Source organism: Salarias fasciatus, chromosome 19, assembly GCF_902148845.1.
Source record: "Salarias fasciatus chromosome 19, fSalaFa1.1, whole genome shotgun sequence".
NCBI classification, from domain to species: domain Eukaryota; kingdom Metazoa; phylum Chordata; class Actinopteri; order Blenniiformes; family Blenniidae; genus Salarias; species Salarias fasciatus.
Window position 1 is genome coordinate 18,245,584 of NC_043763.1, and position 16,616 is coordinate 18,262,199.

Below are 16,616 nucleotides of genomic sequence, written 5' to 3' on the forward strand. Positions count from 1 at the left end.
TGTGTTCCTGCCTCTCCAGGCCCCAACTTAAAGCCCCCTGCTCCAAAAAAAAAAAAGAAAATGTCCTGACATTTTTGTAATTACACCTTTTCTCCCCAGTGCAAAGCAGCACGGGAGCTGTTGACAAACTGAGAGCCCACATTGTTGCAGAAAGGATGGACAAAAAAAAAAAAAAGGGCACTGCTTTCATCCATTTAATCCCACTGGTCACAGCAGTGACCATTAAAACCTGGGTATTTCCCAGCCGATAAATTTACGATGAAAGATTTTCTTTATGTATCTTACTACCCATTTGTGCCTCCGGTTCACCGTTCAGATGCCTGCAGCCGCCGTTACCGAGGAGCACTTTGAAGTTAACCCATAAACTTTAATGTGATTCTAAGAAAAAGTTGAACACTGTGTTGTTCAATGTAACCTTTTTATAGTCTCACATTGACAGTCGGTGTACAAAGGTGTGCACACCCCATGAAACTGTTTTCCTTGGAGTGCTGTATCTGTTTCAAACCGTCCTGATTAATCTCCCTAACAAGTGGAAGAAATACATTTTTAATGTACCAATATAAATTAATGGGATGCATTTGTGTGGGGAAAAATATATATAAACTTTCAACATCTGACAATCTTTGACATTATTTAGGTGGAATATTGGACCATTTTTTCACAAGATTCTTTCATTCATCTCATCCATCCATGACATTTTGAGTTGCTCAGAGACTTATTCTAGGTTGAAATTTCAACTTGTGATTCTAAATTGCTGTTAGATCTGAATATGAGTGAGTTTGTCACTGGAAACCTGCTCTGTCTTCACTCAGTCAGCTGGGAGCGGCTCCAGTATCCAGCAACAGCATATTGGATAAAAGGGTGCAGAAGAAGTCTGGATTTATTTAAATTAGATGGATAAAAGAAGAACCTATAAGACATTATGACCGCTAGCGCCTGCATTTCCCTCCCCACACTAATCTACTCTGGAACATCAAAACTTTAACTTTTGGGACACATATAGACACACAAGCTCCTTCATACTTGCTCATAAAATATTCTTCTTTATTCCAGAGATTATTTGAACCTGATGTGAGGCTCCAACAACATGAAAGTTACCAAGTCAAATAGGTTGAGATCTTCTCAAGTCTTTTTATTTAAAAAAAAAATCCCTCTCTTAGCTTCCACAGTGTTTCCCTGCTGGGCTGCAGCGCAGAGCCAATTAAAAAGAAAGAGAATTGTGAAAGCTGTGTTCAGAGGACACTTTGACTCATCAGAGGGCTGTTCGGGTAAATAAACGTGCAGCCAGTGTTCACCTACTGGAAATACCGTTTCACCGCACCCAGCATGAAGGGATCTCGTGTTTGAGGGAAACACAGCGTCAGAAGTAAGTGAAAGCTTCAGATTGGTTTTTCTAAACAAAGACGGGTTTTTCTGCAGCAGATAACGGCGAGAATAAAGCTGTCAGAGACGGCGATGTGGAAACTGGATCTTCTGTTCAAAAGCAGCAGCCGGAAAAACCAAAAACTGGACGGATCTTCAGAAAGTCATTTCAGCTTCACTCGCTGAAAAATAGCAAAACAACTTGTTCAGACAGATTTTGGTCAATTATCATTTGATGGTGTTGTTTACACACCTTCAGAAAGCAGAACATTGAATCGGGCCAGACAATGCTGGTTTACAGTGTTCTTTTCATCATGCAGAAACTCGTGTGTGTGTGTGTGTGTGTGTGTGTGTGTGTACACAACTTCCTATTGAAGAAGAGAGCAGCAGGTTGCACAACAAAAAGAATGAAAACATGAGCCAGGAGAGGCAATCCGATCGACACACAACAGCCATACGCCTGGTTCAGCAAAGAAAGCACAGCCCCGTAAAGATTTAACAGGAAAGATTTGAGGAACATCACAAAAATGGGATTCAGCCTCCAAATTTACTCCATTTAATTTAAGATCAGACATCTGTTAAATTTGCAAATTGCCTCTTAACGTTAAGAACTTGGACCTGCTGCTTGGTGCAGCTGGTGAGAACAGCTTCCTCCCTCTTCATTTTTTAACAAACATTGCAGTAAGTCTAAATTTGAAGTTGATTGAATGTGTTTACAAAGAACAAGCAAGACTGTTGGTTAAGTGGCCAGTGTTCTTTTCAATGAAGCTGTAATATTATATTTGGTGAAATATGCCGCTTTTAAAGGATGTTTGTATCGTTAGTTTTCCCCACAGAAGTGCTGATCGCCTCATTTTCAGACCTGCCGCTGACTTCAGCCTTACACCCAAACAGCGACGGAGACGAAGTCAAACGCCAGCGTTTCCTGACAGCCCAGAAAATAAACCAGGACCTGGTGACTCCCATAGTGATTATTAACGCTGACAAGAAAAGCATTTCAAAGTCTGGGAGATTTATTTTGTTTTGTGGCCACCTGGGTCTCGCGCCACTTCAAATCAAATCGGCCACACATTTTTTTTAAAAATAAAAAACAAAAAAACAAAAACTAAAAACAAATCAACCGTGAGTGCAGCTAATTGAATACGAACACACGTGACTCCACCAGCAGTGCCTCCCACAGGCCCCGCCGATCGCCGGCCTAATTATGAAAATGGAACAGGGCAGCACAAAGGAAAATCACATGTATTCAAACAGGGCCTCTCATTCGGCATGCAGAAATATGCACGGCATAATTAATTTGCCATTAAGGTTGGATTGATGTTGCCTTTGTGATGCAGACAACCGAGCCGTAATTGCCTCGGGTGTTGCATTCACAGCTCTGCCTCGTTACTGAAACAGATGCTAATTTCGCGGAGAGGTTTCAGGTTGACAGGTGTGTGTACGTGTGTGTGTGTGTGTGTGTGTGTGTGTGTGTCGTTCCGCCACGCTGGGCAACGTGGAAGCCAGAGTCGCTCGCAGAGAGGAAAGCGAGGACCTGGAAATGCATCATCATGCGAAGCGGCGAGCTCGTGAGGAAGAAAATGTTTTTGTCTCCGGAGCGTGTTTTTATCATAATCAATGGATGTGGCGGTAATTGGTTGGCGAGGAGAAAAGAGTCATGATAGCGTGGGGAAACAAAGCAGGCTGCTGAATTATTAAGCCGTTAACTAAGTGATTTGCTTTTGGACCTCTTAGTTTCCTTGTTCTTCAATTTATTTGGGTAATTGAAAGACTTTTTCTACATCTTCGGGGTAAAATTAATACAAACCGCTGCTTCAAAAGATGTTTTTTCTTTTTGATAGTTATTAGAGCTCGTAAAAACAAACTAGAAAAGCTGCTAAATACATCCTGACCGCTGAAGTTATTTCTTTTTCACAAAGTCCTGCAGTCCATTTCTCCTGCCGCTTCACATCTTCTTAGCCCGTTTCTTCGGTCTCTGGTTGAAGACGGGCGACGCCCCCATCAGGGAGTCGGGCGAGTGCGAGGCGTAGCTGGCGCCGCCGTCGGACGCCGCCCCGCCCGGCGACGGGGCCATGGCTCCTCCCCCTCCGGACTCGCTCATGGTGGACATGGGCCCCGCCTCCTCGAACACGTCTCCGCCCAGCACCGGGTGGTGGTGGTGGTGGTGCTGGTGATGGTGGCCGGAGCCCTGGCCGTCGTCGCCGTCCTGAGGCTCCACTTTCACCTGGGGCCACAGCGGCGAGTTGCTGGCTCCGCCTCCGGCTGGCAAAGAGAGAGAACAAGACTTTGAACTTTGCTATAATTACATTTTTTAATTTTTGATTTTCTTTGATTGAAGTCTTCCTGTTCAGCGATTGACAGGCGGCTCGCCTGCTGCTCTCCCCGGCTGAATGCACAGTGCACACATCTATACAACGGCGTGCATATTTATTTGCAAACAAACACGCTGAGCTGCTCATTAAATCACGGTTTGTTATTTTGCTCTCGGAAGATGTTTCCACAAGTCGAGCCCGGCTGTGAGAGAAAAGGCACAGAGTGCTGTTGGTCTCACCTGCAGCGTGCGGGGAGTGATCGCCGTCCAGGCCTGAAGTCAGCCTCTCGGCGTGGGCCCCGAGGACCCCCATCGGCAGAGCCTGGTCCCCGGAGGCCAGGTCGGCCTCGGGTTCCTCACTAACGGGGAAGGAGATGTCGTTCATGGGTTCCTCCTTTATCCTCGGGGGCTTGGAGTCCTCCAGAGCTTTCTCTGGGTTCACCAGCCGTTCGTACTCCTCCGACAGATCCTTACTGACCTGAAGGGAAAAAAAAAAAAGTCTATTTTTACCCTTTCCACTAATTTAGCAGCAGGCACTCGTCTCCCTCGCTCACCTGCAGCATGTAGCTGTGGTAGTCCTTGATCCTGACTTGCCAGAAGCGCTGCAGGGCGAGCACGCTGCCGATGCCCACCTCGTGGAAAACCTGCTCCACCACGTCCGGGAAGGGGCTGGCTCCCAGCCGCGCCTCGCGGTCCACGGCCACGCGCAGCAGCCGGGTCACGCGCAGGTAGTGCTCGTGGACCAGGTCGGTGAGCGTCTCCAGCACGCTCTCCTGGGCGCACTCGAAGCCGGCGTGGGCCAGGACCGTGGCCACCGACTGGTAGAGGAGCTGCCTGCAGGACGGCCAGCTGAGCTCCGTGACCGGCTCGCCTTTCCCTCTGGAGGAGGAAGATGAGGGAGATTAACTACGAAGAGCAAAATCGAGACCGGGAATCTGCATCCTTCAATCCGTCTGAAGATGTAGGAAAAAAAAAAATAGACATTTTAGTTGTAGCTACTCGGAAAATCTTTTGAATGTTTTTTTTTTTTTTTCTAATTTCTACATATTGAATTAAACCTGAATAAACAATAACTTTAATAGCATTTTAGTTGAGAGTTTCTTATTAACCGTGAATAAATAACCTGTGAGTGAAAAAATGTGACGTTCCATTGAAGATGGGCGGACTCATTTGTTTGCAAATGCCGAAGATGCTGCTTTATATATGTATTTGATACAAAGAAATAAAATGAGACAAAGAAATGACAAACTGGCTAAAACAGCCAAAATGAGCTTAAGCAAACTAAATTTACAACAAAAACTGCTGAAATTGTTAAAACGGCTAAACAGCAGTTGTGAATTGAACTGCTCATCATTCCAAAATGCCTCTGTAAACCACAGTTTAGGTATAAATAATGAAAGTATATCATTAAGTTTGAAGTGTTATTCTTCATTTTGAAGGTTGAATTTTCAAAATTATTTTTAATCGTTAGAAATGGTGCACAAAGTGAAATTCCGAAGTATTTGAGGTCTTTTTGTAAAATTTCAACAAGCTCAAACCAACGCAACATAATTCATACAAAGGGATGAAAGAAAGAGGAATAAATTGAACTTGATTCTGCTCAGTCACTTTGTGAAAATTACTTAGTCAAGACCACTATGCCTGATTTTTTTTGATAACTGTTCCTGTTGTTGCTTGCTCTGCATGTTCTGTTTGATAATGGGAATTTAAACTAATCTCTGATCAAAATTCATTGCTATTTCTGTTCTATTTTTACTTAAACTCAGGGTTTGAATGATTTGTACATGTTTGTCTTTTTTCAAACTGTAAGAGAATGAGGACTTCAAGCTCAAACTTACTTATAGAAGTCACTCTCGGGGTCACTGTGGCGGAGCTGGAAGGGCTGTCTGGGGGCTTTGCTGTCCGCAGGCAGTAGATCATCTGGCATGACAGGAGGCGTGGGAGGACGAAGGGGCAGGCTGACGTCTGCCTCCTCCATTTTGGCTCCGCCCTCAGAGAACGCCGAGCTCTGACCCTGAGCCTGGGCGGATGCCAGGAGCCCCCGGAGGCGGCGGGCGTGCTGGCACAGCTGGACCGTGTGGATGGTGAGGCTGCACGGCTCCGACGGCACGTCCAGCATGGTGGTGGGCCGCGGGCGCTGCGCTGACGGCTGGTGCAGGGGCGGATCCTGCATTTCCACCGACCGGAACTCACGCTGGAGCAAGTCGAAGGAGCTGCGGCTGGGAGGGGCCCCCGCGGGTCCGGGGATCTCGCCCCAGTAACGCATCATGTCAGCGGGTTGAGGGTGTGAGGCTGATTCAGATTTGATCTGAAGGTAGAAATAGTGAAGTACAAACACATGAACTTATCCAAGAGTTCAGAGTCAATCAAGCACATTACAGGTTGTCTCCACACACAGTGAACATGCAGAAGATAAGTTTGGGATTTAGTAATGACATTATAATGTCAGTAAGTTTTATCCAACTTGTGAAAATGAGTCATACACAAAAATAAAACCTTCACATTTTAACATTTTTCTGATTACCACAAAACTACTGAAGACTATAAGTTTCTCTCAGGTGTCAAACATAAACCCAACAGTACCTCGCTTAGAGCAACTACGAGGAAATCAACCAGCCTCAGTTACAGAAAAAAATAAAAATACATATAATGCCTCCTTTGGCCACTTGGTGGTGCAAGAATACGTATATCCACAGCCAGTTTCTTCAAAGAAACATTAATTATGACAAACATAGATGTCTCTGTTAAGACACCATTAACTATTATAAAAAGCAAATACAGTGGATATAAAAAGTCTACACACCCCTGTTGAAATTCCAGGTTTTCGTGATGTAAAAAAATGACAGCAAGACAAATAATTTCACAACTTTTTCCACCTTTAATGTGACCTGTAACCTGTACAATGCAATTGAAAAAAAACTGAAACCTTTAAAAGGGAAAGACATAAAACAAAAGTGAAAAAACCTGGTTGCGCAAATATGCACACCCTTAAATTAATACTTTGTTGCGGCACCTTTGGCTTTTATTACAGCACTCAGTCTTGTCGGGTAGGAGCCTACCAGTGTGGCACATTTTGATGTGGCAATACTTGCTCACTCTTTTTTGCAAAACTGCTCCAAATCTGACAGATTGCAAGGGCATCTCCTGTGCACAGCCCTCTTCAGATCACCCCACAGATGTTCAATGGGATTGAGGTCTGGACACTGGCTGGGCCATTCCAAAGCCCTAATCTTATCCCGGTGAAGCCATTTTTTTTTTTTTTTTTGTTGATTTTGATGTGTGCTTTGGGTCAATTTCGTGCTGAAAGATGAAGTTCTTCTTCATCTTTAGCTTTCTAACAGAAGGCCAAAGGTTTTGTGCCAGCACTGACTGGTATTTTGAACTGTTCATAATTCCATCCACCCTGACTAAGGCCCCAGTTCCAGCTGAAGAAAGACAGCCCCAAAGCATGATGCTGCCACCACCATGCTTCACTGTAGGTATGGTGTTATTTTGGTGACGTGCAGTGTTGTTTCTAATCTGCACCAAATGTACCTTTAGGAATTATGTCCAAAAAGGCCAACCTTGGTTTCATCAGACCAGAACACATTTTCCCACATGTGTTTGGGGGAGATTTCAGATGTCTTCTTGCAAAATGAGCAAAATGATTGGATGTTTTTCTTTGTAAGATAAGGCTTCTGTCTTGCCATCCTGCCCCATACCCCAGACATATGAAGAAGACGGGAGATTGTTGTCACATGTATGACACAGCCAGTACTTGTCAGAAATTCCTGCAGCTCCTTCAGTGTTGCTGTTGGCGTCTTGGCAGCCTACCTGACAAGTTTTCATCTCGTCTTATCATCAATCTTATCTTATCAATAAACGTCCTGTTCTTGGTAATGTGTTTCATGGTATGTTTAATCCCTTGGAAATTATTTTGTAGCCTTCGCCTTGACTGATATCTTTGAAAAATGAGATCCCTCTGATGCTTTGGGAGCTCACTGTGGATCACGGCCTGTGCTGGAAGATGCGGCTACAAAAATGTCAGGAAAATCCTTTGAACTTTATTTGGGGTTGATCAGAGGCACTTTAATTGGTGACAGGTGTGTGCGTACTCCACTTTAACCTGAGTTTAAATGCAATGGGGTATTTTCACAGCTTCACTACTTCCTGAAAATAACTGTGCACATTCATTTCCTGTCTTGCATTATTGGCCAAACTGATTAATCCAGGTGTGTCTGGTTTAGACTGCTGCAACAAGACACACCTGGATTAATCATTTTGGCCAATAATGCAAGACAGGAAATGAATGTGCACAGTTAATTTCAGGAAGTAGTGGAGCTGTGAAAATGGCCCATTGGTTAATTCTGAACACTGCTACATCCCCAATTACAAAAGGGTGTGCACATTTATGCAACATTATCTCAGTTTTTTATTTCTACTTCACCTCCCTGAAAGATTTTTGCTTGCTTTTTCAATTGCATTGTACAGGTTACAGGTCACATTAAAGGTGGAAAAAGTTGTGAAATTATTTATCTTGCTGTCATTTTTTTACATCAAGAAAACCTGGAATTTCAACAGGGGTGTACAGACTTTTTATATCCACTGTAAAGTGTCTGATACCTGCATATTGGCTACATCAATCAAGCAATAATAATAATAACAATAGCAATATCTATTTCTGGTTCACGATCCATTAGGGGCATGTTAAAATATTAATAAAAATCTTCTGTTTGTTTTTGATGAAACAAGACAGCAGCGACGCAAAATATAAAGGGATATTTGATAGATTAAAAAAGAACACGGTGATATTGATGTAATTTAGGGAAGCCGATTGAAAAGTGTAACGTGTTAATTCGCTCAAGACTGATCATAAAGCGTTGCTAAGAAATCATTACAGCCGGACAGCAGAATATTAATAAAAAAGTTGTCAATGTTGTTGTTTCTGCATGGAGTCTGGTACTGCATTAGCATACATGAGCGCGCTTTGCAAGCAACAACTTCACGAGGAAGGAGCGGAAAAACAAGCCAAAACTGCTTAACACGAATGACTAGCGAGATTATTCAAATATCGTCAAAATATAAAGAGTGTTACTCACTTTCTGAATGAAAATACAGGAGAACCAAAGCAAGTGGTTTACTGTTATCTCAAAAGGAGGCTGAACCGGAAGTACGTGTCGCAGAAAACTCGGAGAAACAGCGAAACACGCTGATAGTTCCACAACAAATTGATATTTTACTGTACGATTATGGTGAGAACTTCCCACCACGCGCTGGAGTCTAAAAATATCTTGATTGAATTTACAACCACTTAAGCCCGGTAAATGTTTATAGCTGACACGTTTACGGTTATTCCAGGAGTGTGGAAACCCCGGAGACATTTAAAGGTAGCACAAAATAAACATGGCCGCCTCCTTACAGACAGACGTTATGGCGAGTGAAACAGAAGAAGAAATGAGCTCTGCGGCTCAAATAGAGGTTACAGAAATCAAGAGTGACCCTGGAGGGGAGGATCTACCTGAAACCGAGCCACCGACAGAGGAGCCTTTCAAGAAACCGGCTCTCTTTGTGGCTCCTTCGCTCGTTAATAAACGCAGCAGCAGCGTCGCAGCTCCGTCAGTTCGCACCGAAGCTCCAGTTCGAGAGTCAACGAGTGAGATCAAAACATCAGGGGAAGACAAAGAGGACAAAGGCTGTGACAGTAATGAGGATGCTGCTCCTGTCAAACCCAAACAGGTGGTTAAACAGAGGACACTCCCTCCTAAAGGACCGCCGGCCGGAAAGTTCCCCCCTCTCCCGTACGCAGAGCCTCCCTGGGGAGGCGCTCCTCCAGAAATCCCGTACGCCCTCGAAATCCTTAAAAACGGCACCATAGTGGACACGGTGCCCCTCACTCACAGGAGCTACTTTGTGGTCGGACGATTACCCGTGTGCGACGTCTCCCTGGAGCACCCCTCCATCTCCCGGTACCACGCGGTGATCCAGTACCGTGGGCAGCCCGGGGACGGGGACAGCGTCGGGGAGGAGAGAGGCTTCTACGTCCACGACCTGGGCAGCACGCACGGCACCGTGGTGAACAAGAACAAAGTCCCACCCAAGACGTATATCAGGCTACGGGTTGGTCACGTGATCAAGTTCGGCGGCAGCACGAGGCTTTTTATACTCCAGGTAAATAAAGCTGGAAGGAGAAGTCAGAAACTTGTTGCAATCCTGGCAGTGAAGGATATCCCTTCTGTGTTTATGTGGCATCCGATCTATAACACTGTGATATAATTTAATCAAGGTAGTTTTAAACATGTCTTGTCTCTTTCATGTGTCGTTGGCACTAGATCGAGTGGTATTGGAGCATTTCCTGGCACTCTGGTCATGTTCTGTGTCATCAATGACTTCTAATGCCCTGTGTGGTAGTCTAATGGCATTTCACACACTGCAGTAATGTGACATACACTGTCATCCATGTGGCATCTAATGCATTAAACCTACAGTGTGTTGTTCTATGATGCTTGGAGCATTATACAGCATGCTGTGGACTTTATTGCCTTGTGTCCATACTTTATCAACATGACATGTAGTGGCAGGATTGAAAAAAACGTGACAAATTTAAGGCACAGCCTTCCTCTGCTTCCACAGGGACCAGAGTTTGATGAGGAAGAGGAGTCAGAGCTGACGGTGACGGAGCTGCGGGAGCGAGCCCGCAAACAAAAAGCAGAGCTGGAGAAAAGAATGATGGGAGATGGCTCTGATGATGATGATGACAATGATGAGGACAACGCCAAGGAAGATGCAGAAGGGGAGAGCAACCGAGGCAGAAGCAAAGGCTCACATGAGGACTCGGGCTGTTCGTGGGGAATGGGTGAGCCGTATGCCTGTAGGACAGATGTGGAGTTTTTCCAGTTGTATTTGTGTGTCAGCTGAACTAAATTCTTCTTTTTATTCCGTCTGCAGCCGAGGAGGCGGCTCCAGAGGAGGACGAGAACGAGGAAAACCCCTTCTCAACAGAGTTTCGTGAAGACCAGGAGGCAGCCTACCTGAAAGACCCCAAGAAGGCTTTACAGGGTTTCTACGACAGAGAAGGTGCGGGGAAGAGTTGCTGTTTGACGTCTCATGTTTGTTTTTTTTTGTTTTTTTAGTTTTGTTACAATGTCCACCTCCTTCTTTCTAGGGGAGGAACTGGAGTTTGAGTATGAAGATAAAAGCCATGGTTCTTGGCTCTGCAGAATAAAGTAACTACGATAAGACCCTTGATGAGTGTGATATTGTGAAGTGCTTGTTAAGCTCCAAAGTCTTTACCCTCCAGGCTGCCGGTGGACGACGCCTTGGGCCGTCAGCTGGTGGCCGAGGTGACCCACACAGGGAAGAAGAAAGAAGCGGCCGTGCAGTGCTGCCTGGAGGCCTGCCGAATGCTGGAGGCCAGGGGGCTTCTGCGCCAGGAGGCAGGTGAGCGCACGGCAAAGCACTGGAGCCTGATTGCCGTGGCGGGGAAAAGAAAATGAGAGCCGTGCGTTTTGTTGTCAGTGTCTCGGAAACGCAAGAAGAAGAACTGGGAGGACGAGGACTACTACGACAGCGACGACGACACTTTTCTAGATCGAACTGGCACCGTGGAGAGGAAGAGGCAGGAGAGGATGAAAAAGGCGGGAAAGATTGAGGAGAAGGTTGAGACTTATGAATCTCTGGTATGTAAACACTGAGGTCACTGAGGTTTTACACATCAGTAACTCTGATGGAGGAGTCAGATTTCTGATGCTCTTTTCATGTCTTCAGATGGTCAAACTGTCAGAGGTGGAGAAGGAGCTGGTAGACACACAGAAAAAGCTCAGCGCTGGCAAAGACGGTGAAGCACCATCACTTTTCATGACGGCATCCTCTGAACAGTTGACGGAACGTCTCACCCAACTCTCACCCTCGCCTCAGGCTCCTCGGCCTCCTCTGCCGAAGACTCGCTGGACGCCTTCATGACTGCCGTGAGGCACGAGGCGGCGATGGACGCCGTGGATCGCAGGAAGCTGCACGTGCACGTGGCAGACTTACGCAAAGAAGCTCAGAGGCTTCGCAAGCTTGTGGAGCTGACGCGGCCAGCACAGATGCCTTCTCTGCAGCCCAGGTGAGGCGGTCGGAGTTTTCAACACCTGTTAGTGAAAAGTATACAGACTTTTTATATAAGACCTGGAGTCATCGAACAATGCCTCTGTGCCGACTGAAGATTTTTACCTGCAGCTTGAGTGAAGCTCACTTTGCCTCTGTTGCTCTCCTCGGTCCAGCTCAGAGCCGGAGAAGACGAAAAAGACTCTGCCGCTTTTTGGAGCCATGAAGGGAGGGAGCAAGTTCAAGCTGAAGACGGGCACCATCGGGGTAGGAGCTCTTATCATCGTCGCCTTATTTTTTTAAAGTTTTCTTCTTTTCTTCCTCTGTTGTTTACCTGTTTTTATTGGATTTCTTTTTTTTTTTTTACCTCTTGCAGAAGTTGCCTCCAAAACGACCAAACCTGCCTGCGGAGCTCTTCAACATGAAAGAACTTCCATCTGGTGTAGAAGAAGAGGAAGAGGAGGAAGAAGATGAGAGCCAGGCTGAGGAGAAGGAGGCAGAAAAACTGGAGGATAATGCAGAAGAATCTTTGTTAGACGAGAACGACCAAGATCAAGCGGCTCATGTTCCTGAACCGAAAGGTAAAGATGTAGTTCAGCTTAACGCCACTGGGTGGCAGTAGATATTTAATATATCCATGTTGAACTTTGACAGTAGGGCTGCACGATATTGGAAAAAACTGACATTGCAATTTTTGTGGGGCTTGCAATTTATTGCAATATATATTGCGATATCAAAAATAGAAGAATTTTCACCAGATGACCTGAATAACTCTATTTGGGGAGAAGGCCACTTGAGCGAAATACGTGGTGTTTCATACCGCTTGTCGAGCATACGGATCATTTTTTTAAATCCCTCTTTAATGATCCACGGTGTTCAATGGCACCATGTCTTTCGCTAGGTAAAAAGTTATTGCATCCGTGATTTGTCGATGCTGTTTGGAGTTCCTATCATACGGTGTTATGCCGGCAAAGGCTTCTGTAATTGTTTTTTGAGAAGAAGTTTCACCTGGGGTCTTTGGTTTTGCACTGGAAATACAGGAGGTTGTGATGGCGTTTCAAATGGTCCAACAGGTTTGACATGTTAGCTCGTGTTGAGGCAACCACGACGAGGCACTGTCGGCGGAGAACGTTTTTTTGTTCAGTATCGTCTGTTTTATAGCCGAAATACTTCCAAATTTCACATGTTGACCTTCTTTTGGGGACTAAATCCTCTGTCGCTTCCTCCTGCATGTTTCCTGTGTTCAGAGTGTAGCCTGAGAGCGGCCCCCCCCCTCTGCTGTGGAGGAGGGAGGGGGGCCGGTGAGTACCGAGCAGGAGGGAGGAAGAGAGAGCGGCTGTGGGGAGCATGGAGCAGCTTGCTGCTTTTACCAAGCAAAACAAAAGTTCAAAATAATAAAAAAATATTGCACATCCTGCGATGTGACTATTGCACATGTGCACATTGCGATGGCGATGTTCAAACGATATATTGTGCAGGCCTATTTGACAGTATATTGACTTTTTTTTTGGCATGGTGGCTCCAGAGTGGGTCAGTGTGAAACATTTGTAGGCCTCACTGCCATGTCTTTTTTTTTTTTTTTTTTTTTTTTTTACACATCAGATCGCAGACAGAGGAAGAGGAAGAGCGAGGAGTCAGCAGGGGCAGCGACACAGAGGTTTCCTGCAAAGCCCAGCAGCAACAAAGCGGCAGCTCCCGTCGTCACAGGTGGAGCACAGAGTTTTACACTTGATGAGTTTATCACAACCCTGTCACCATTATCCCTTGTTTCATTCCCATCATCCTTCAGTCCAACTCCAGTAGCTCATGAGCCTCCCTACTATGGCTTTGGATTGTGTGCAGGAGGCCAAACCCACACACAAGTGAAGTTGGGTCAAGTGAGAACGCGTTACTTGTTGTTTTCTCTTTGTAATAATAGCAGTGATGTAAATGTGCAACACAAGGTCAGCAAATAGGTTTGAATAGATTGCGACGGCTCATTCTTCAGAAAAACATCATCTAGTGATGATTCATATCCACCTCCTTGTTATCGCTTCAAAAAAACAAGTCATTTCCAGTTTTACAGGGTCAGGAAAGACAACGGGAGTTCTGCCCTGAAAAGATTTTTCCGTTAGTGCCAGAAACCAAAGACAAGGAGTTTGGTTGATGAGTAGCCCACAGATTTTCAGAATAACAAGGTTTGTAATGTCATCGAGAAGTTGGGTTCTGATGTGTATGTGAAGTTAGCAAGAAAGTCAATGAGAGGAGTGTGAAAAGTGAGAAACATGGCAGAAGTGACTCAGTCGGAGAGTGTCTCAATAATTCTGAGCAAAAAAATACAGCTCATATATGAAAGGCTGTTTGTCCACAGAGTCCAGGCCAGAGGGCGGAGAAGAGCCGGCGGCGGATCATGACCCCAAAAAGAAGCAGAAGAAGCGGGTGATGGGCCCCAGCAGGGTAGGGACTGACACCCGGGGGAAAGCCAGTGTGGGACAGACGACTGTGAACGTGACTGTCCTCCAACATGTGTCTCCACAGCCACCGGTGCAGCTGTCATCACAGTATCCAGACGACGACCCCGATTATTCAGTGTGGATGCCCCCTGCAGGTGAGCAGGCCAACACACACGCACACACACACACACACACACACACACGCAGCAGGAAATTCAACTTTTTAGCACATTTTAGCTGAAGTTTCATTATTTTTGTTTTCCCTTCATCTTTGGTGAATTGTTGACGCCAGCGGTACGTGCACGGAGGAGCACGTGCGAGCTGGCGTCTGAAGTCAGAACGAGACTTTTGGCGCTCGCCGAGGAATGCAGATCTGAAGCAAAGTGATAAGATAAGGCCGGAAAGAAAAAAAAAAAAAGAAAGGGGAAAAAAATCAGCTCGAAGCCGGCCGCTTGCGTTCAGGCTGCCGCACAGCTGCACTGGCCTGCGATCAGGTCCTCACTGCGGTATGCAAACAGCATCTGAACTCTGCTGCGAAGGCAGGCAGCCTTGTTTGGTTTCCCATCATGCATCTGTGTGGGACAACCACTGCATTTAGGGAGGAAAACGGCCCTGGAAAAAAAGATGACCTACAGTGCAGTTTGTCTTTACGTTCCACATTCTCTGCATTTCTCTCAGCTTCTTAAGATTTTAACTTCAACTTTAGCTTCACTTGTCTCATTTTATTCTGAAAGACTTCTTAAAGCAATGTCCGAGTGATTTTCTGTTGAAGCCATTCACATATTTTCAGTTTTACACTTCAGAGTGAAAATGGATGCGATCACGATTTGACTGACACCCACCGTCAATGGTGGGGGCGGGGCTTAATCTATTGAAACCCCCACCAAAGTGCATGATGGGCCATCAAACATTTGAAAAGGTTATTTGGGAGAACAGAGTTTGCTGCCAAATGTAATTCAGTCTTGTTTTTTTAATAGTATTTGGCACGGATCAGAAAATAGAGGAAAAGTTAGATTGAAAGCTGGGTAAAATCATTTTTGTATGGCACATGGTCCTTACATTTTTCCTCTTATCTGTTCCTCAGATTTATTTCTGTTTTGAATCATACTTGATCTCATTTCATAACATTTGCATGTCATGTCATTCCTGAAGTTTTTCATTGGAATTCTGATAAATTTCAACCATATCATAATTTTTTTATTCCAACTTTATTTCAAATTTAAATTCAAACACATTCACATATATTCTATTTTAAACATTATGTTTTCATTCAAAACTGATGACTTTATTCTTATTGTTCTTTTTTTTTCTGATATTTGACGTCATTCAAAAAAATATTCCTCTTCTCATCATTTCCTCCAGTCAGAATCTCTCTTGTTAATGTTTTCCTCCATGGTTTTCCCCTGGAGTTTGTCTTTTACGATGTTCCGCTGGTGTGTTGTGAAACTCTCGTTCCTTCTTGCAGGTCAAAGTGGAGACGGACGAACGCACCTCAACGACAAATACGGTTACTGAGGGGGAAGCGCCGAGGCAACGACCAGCAGGATAAAGATCGGACCATGGACCCTCCCCACCTTCATCAGCCCACTCACTCTGTGTGTGTGTTTGTGTGGGTTCATCTTAGAGGAATTGTGCACAATAACACCTTTTTTTCCCATACTTGTCCCTGGAGGAAAATCCCTGGCTGTGATGAACAGAAAGTGCATGGTTTGAGATCGGAGCGGACGCCGGGCAGTCGGCCTGCTGGCACCTCCTCCTCCTCCTCCTCTCCGTACCAGAGAAGAGGTCGCATTTAGACTCTGCCTTTCTTTTTAAATAGTAGGAAACATAAACCGAATTGATTCTCATCCGAGCAAAAAAAGAAGAAAAGAAAGAAAACTGCAGAGGCAATGGAGGATCGACTTTTGGAGCAATTTGTAGTTAAAATCCACCTGACGTCCGATCTGCGTCCCTCATGTGTTTAGCTCAGTCGATAGCAGTCATAACCTTTTCTTTTCTTTTTTTTTTCCTAAAAGGAGTGTATGAAGCAGGGAGAGGGAGGGAGACAAAGAGAGAGAGAGGGAGCATTGAAGCAGCTTTTCTGACCATCTGGACACTTGGATGGCTTACTGGATGAAACGCAAGCTGATAATGACTCAAGCTAAGTGGAGTGTGTGTATGTGTGTGTGAGCGAGTGAGTGCACAGACACACACAAAGCTGCAGCCTTCTCAAACTTCTCTTTTTAACAAGATTGTCGGTGTGCGTTTGCCCGGAGCAGGATTCCTCACCCTGTGAAGTCCCACTCAGAGTTGTTCTCTTGGTTTGCTGCCATGCTTCCCACCTTCTTCCCGACTCGTCTTTTTTTCTCTAAGCAACACTCGTCAAGAAATGTAAACTCAATTTTGTTATATAAATGTCTAATAAAAACAAATTGTAAGCGATGCTAATCGATCCCAGTTTTCCTCTC

At 45.1% G+C, this 16,616-nt stretch overlaps 2 protein-coding genes across 2 annotated transcripts; one reads left to right on the forward strand and one right to left on the reverse strand.

The window, feature by feature from the left end:
• Positions 1 to 1,135: 1,135 nt before the first annotated feature.
• supt7l (SPT7 like, STAGA complex subunit gamma) lies at positions 1,136 to 8,838 on the reverse strand. Its single transcript, XM_030116294.1, has 5 exons — positions 8,752 to 8,838; positions 5,512 to 5,981; positions 4,228 to 4,552; positions 3,914 to 4,151; positions 1,136 to 3,624 (listed from the first exon to the last, which is right to left on the reverse strand). The coding sequence occupies exons 2-5, from the start codon at positions 5,940 to 5,942 to the stop codon at positions 3,308 to 3,310; spliced, it is 1,311 nt and encodes a 436-aa protein (XP_029972154.1). The 5' UTR covers positions 5,943 to 5,981; positions 8,752 to 8,838; the 3' UTR covers positions 1,136 to 3,307.
• A 217-nt stretch (positions 8,839 to 9,055) lies between these two features.
• On the forward strand, positions 9,056 to 16,576 carry slc4a1ap (solute carrier family 4 member 1 adaptor protein). The gene is made up of 14 exons (XM_030116293.1): positions 9,056 to 9,820; positions 10,283 to 10,505; positions 10,598 to 10,726; positions 10,815 to 10,875; positions 10,950 to 11,089; positions 11,168 to 11,328; positions 11,417 to 11,486; positions 11,567 to 11,756; positions 11,914 to 12,004; positions 12,114 to 12,318; positions 13,340 to 13,444; positions 14,088 to 14,173; positions 14,255 to 14,324; positions 15,635 to 16,576. Exons 1-14 carry the CDS (start codon positions 9,056 to 9,058, stop codon positions 15,682 to 15,684), a joined length of 2,346 nt encoding a protein of 781 aa, XP_029972153.1. The 3' UTR covers positions 15,685 to 16,576.
• The last annotated feature ends 40 nt before the right edge of the window (positions 16,577 to 16,616 follow it).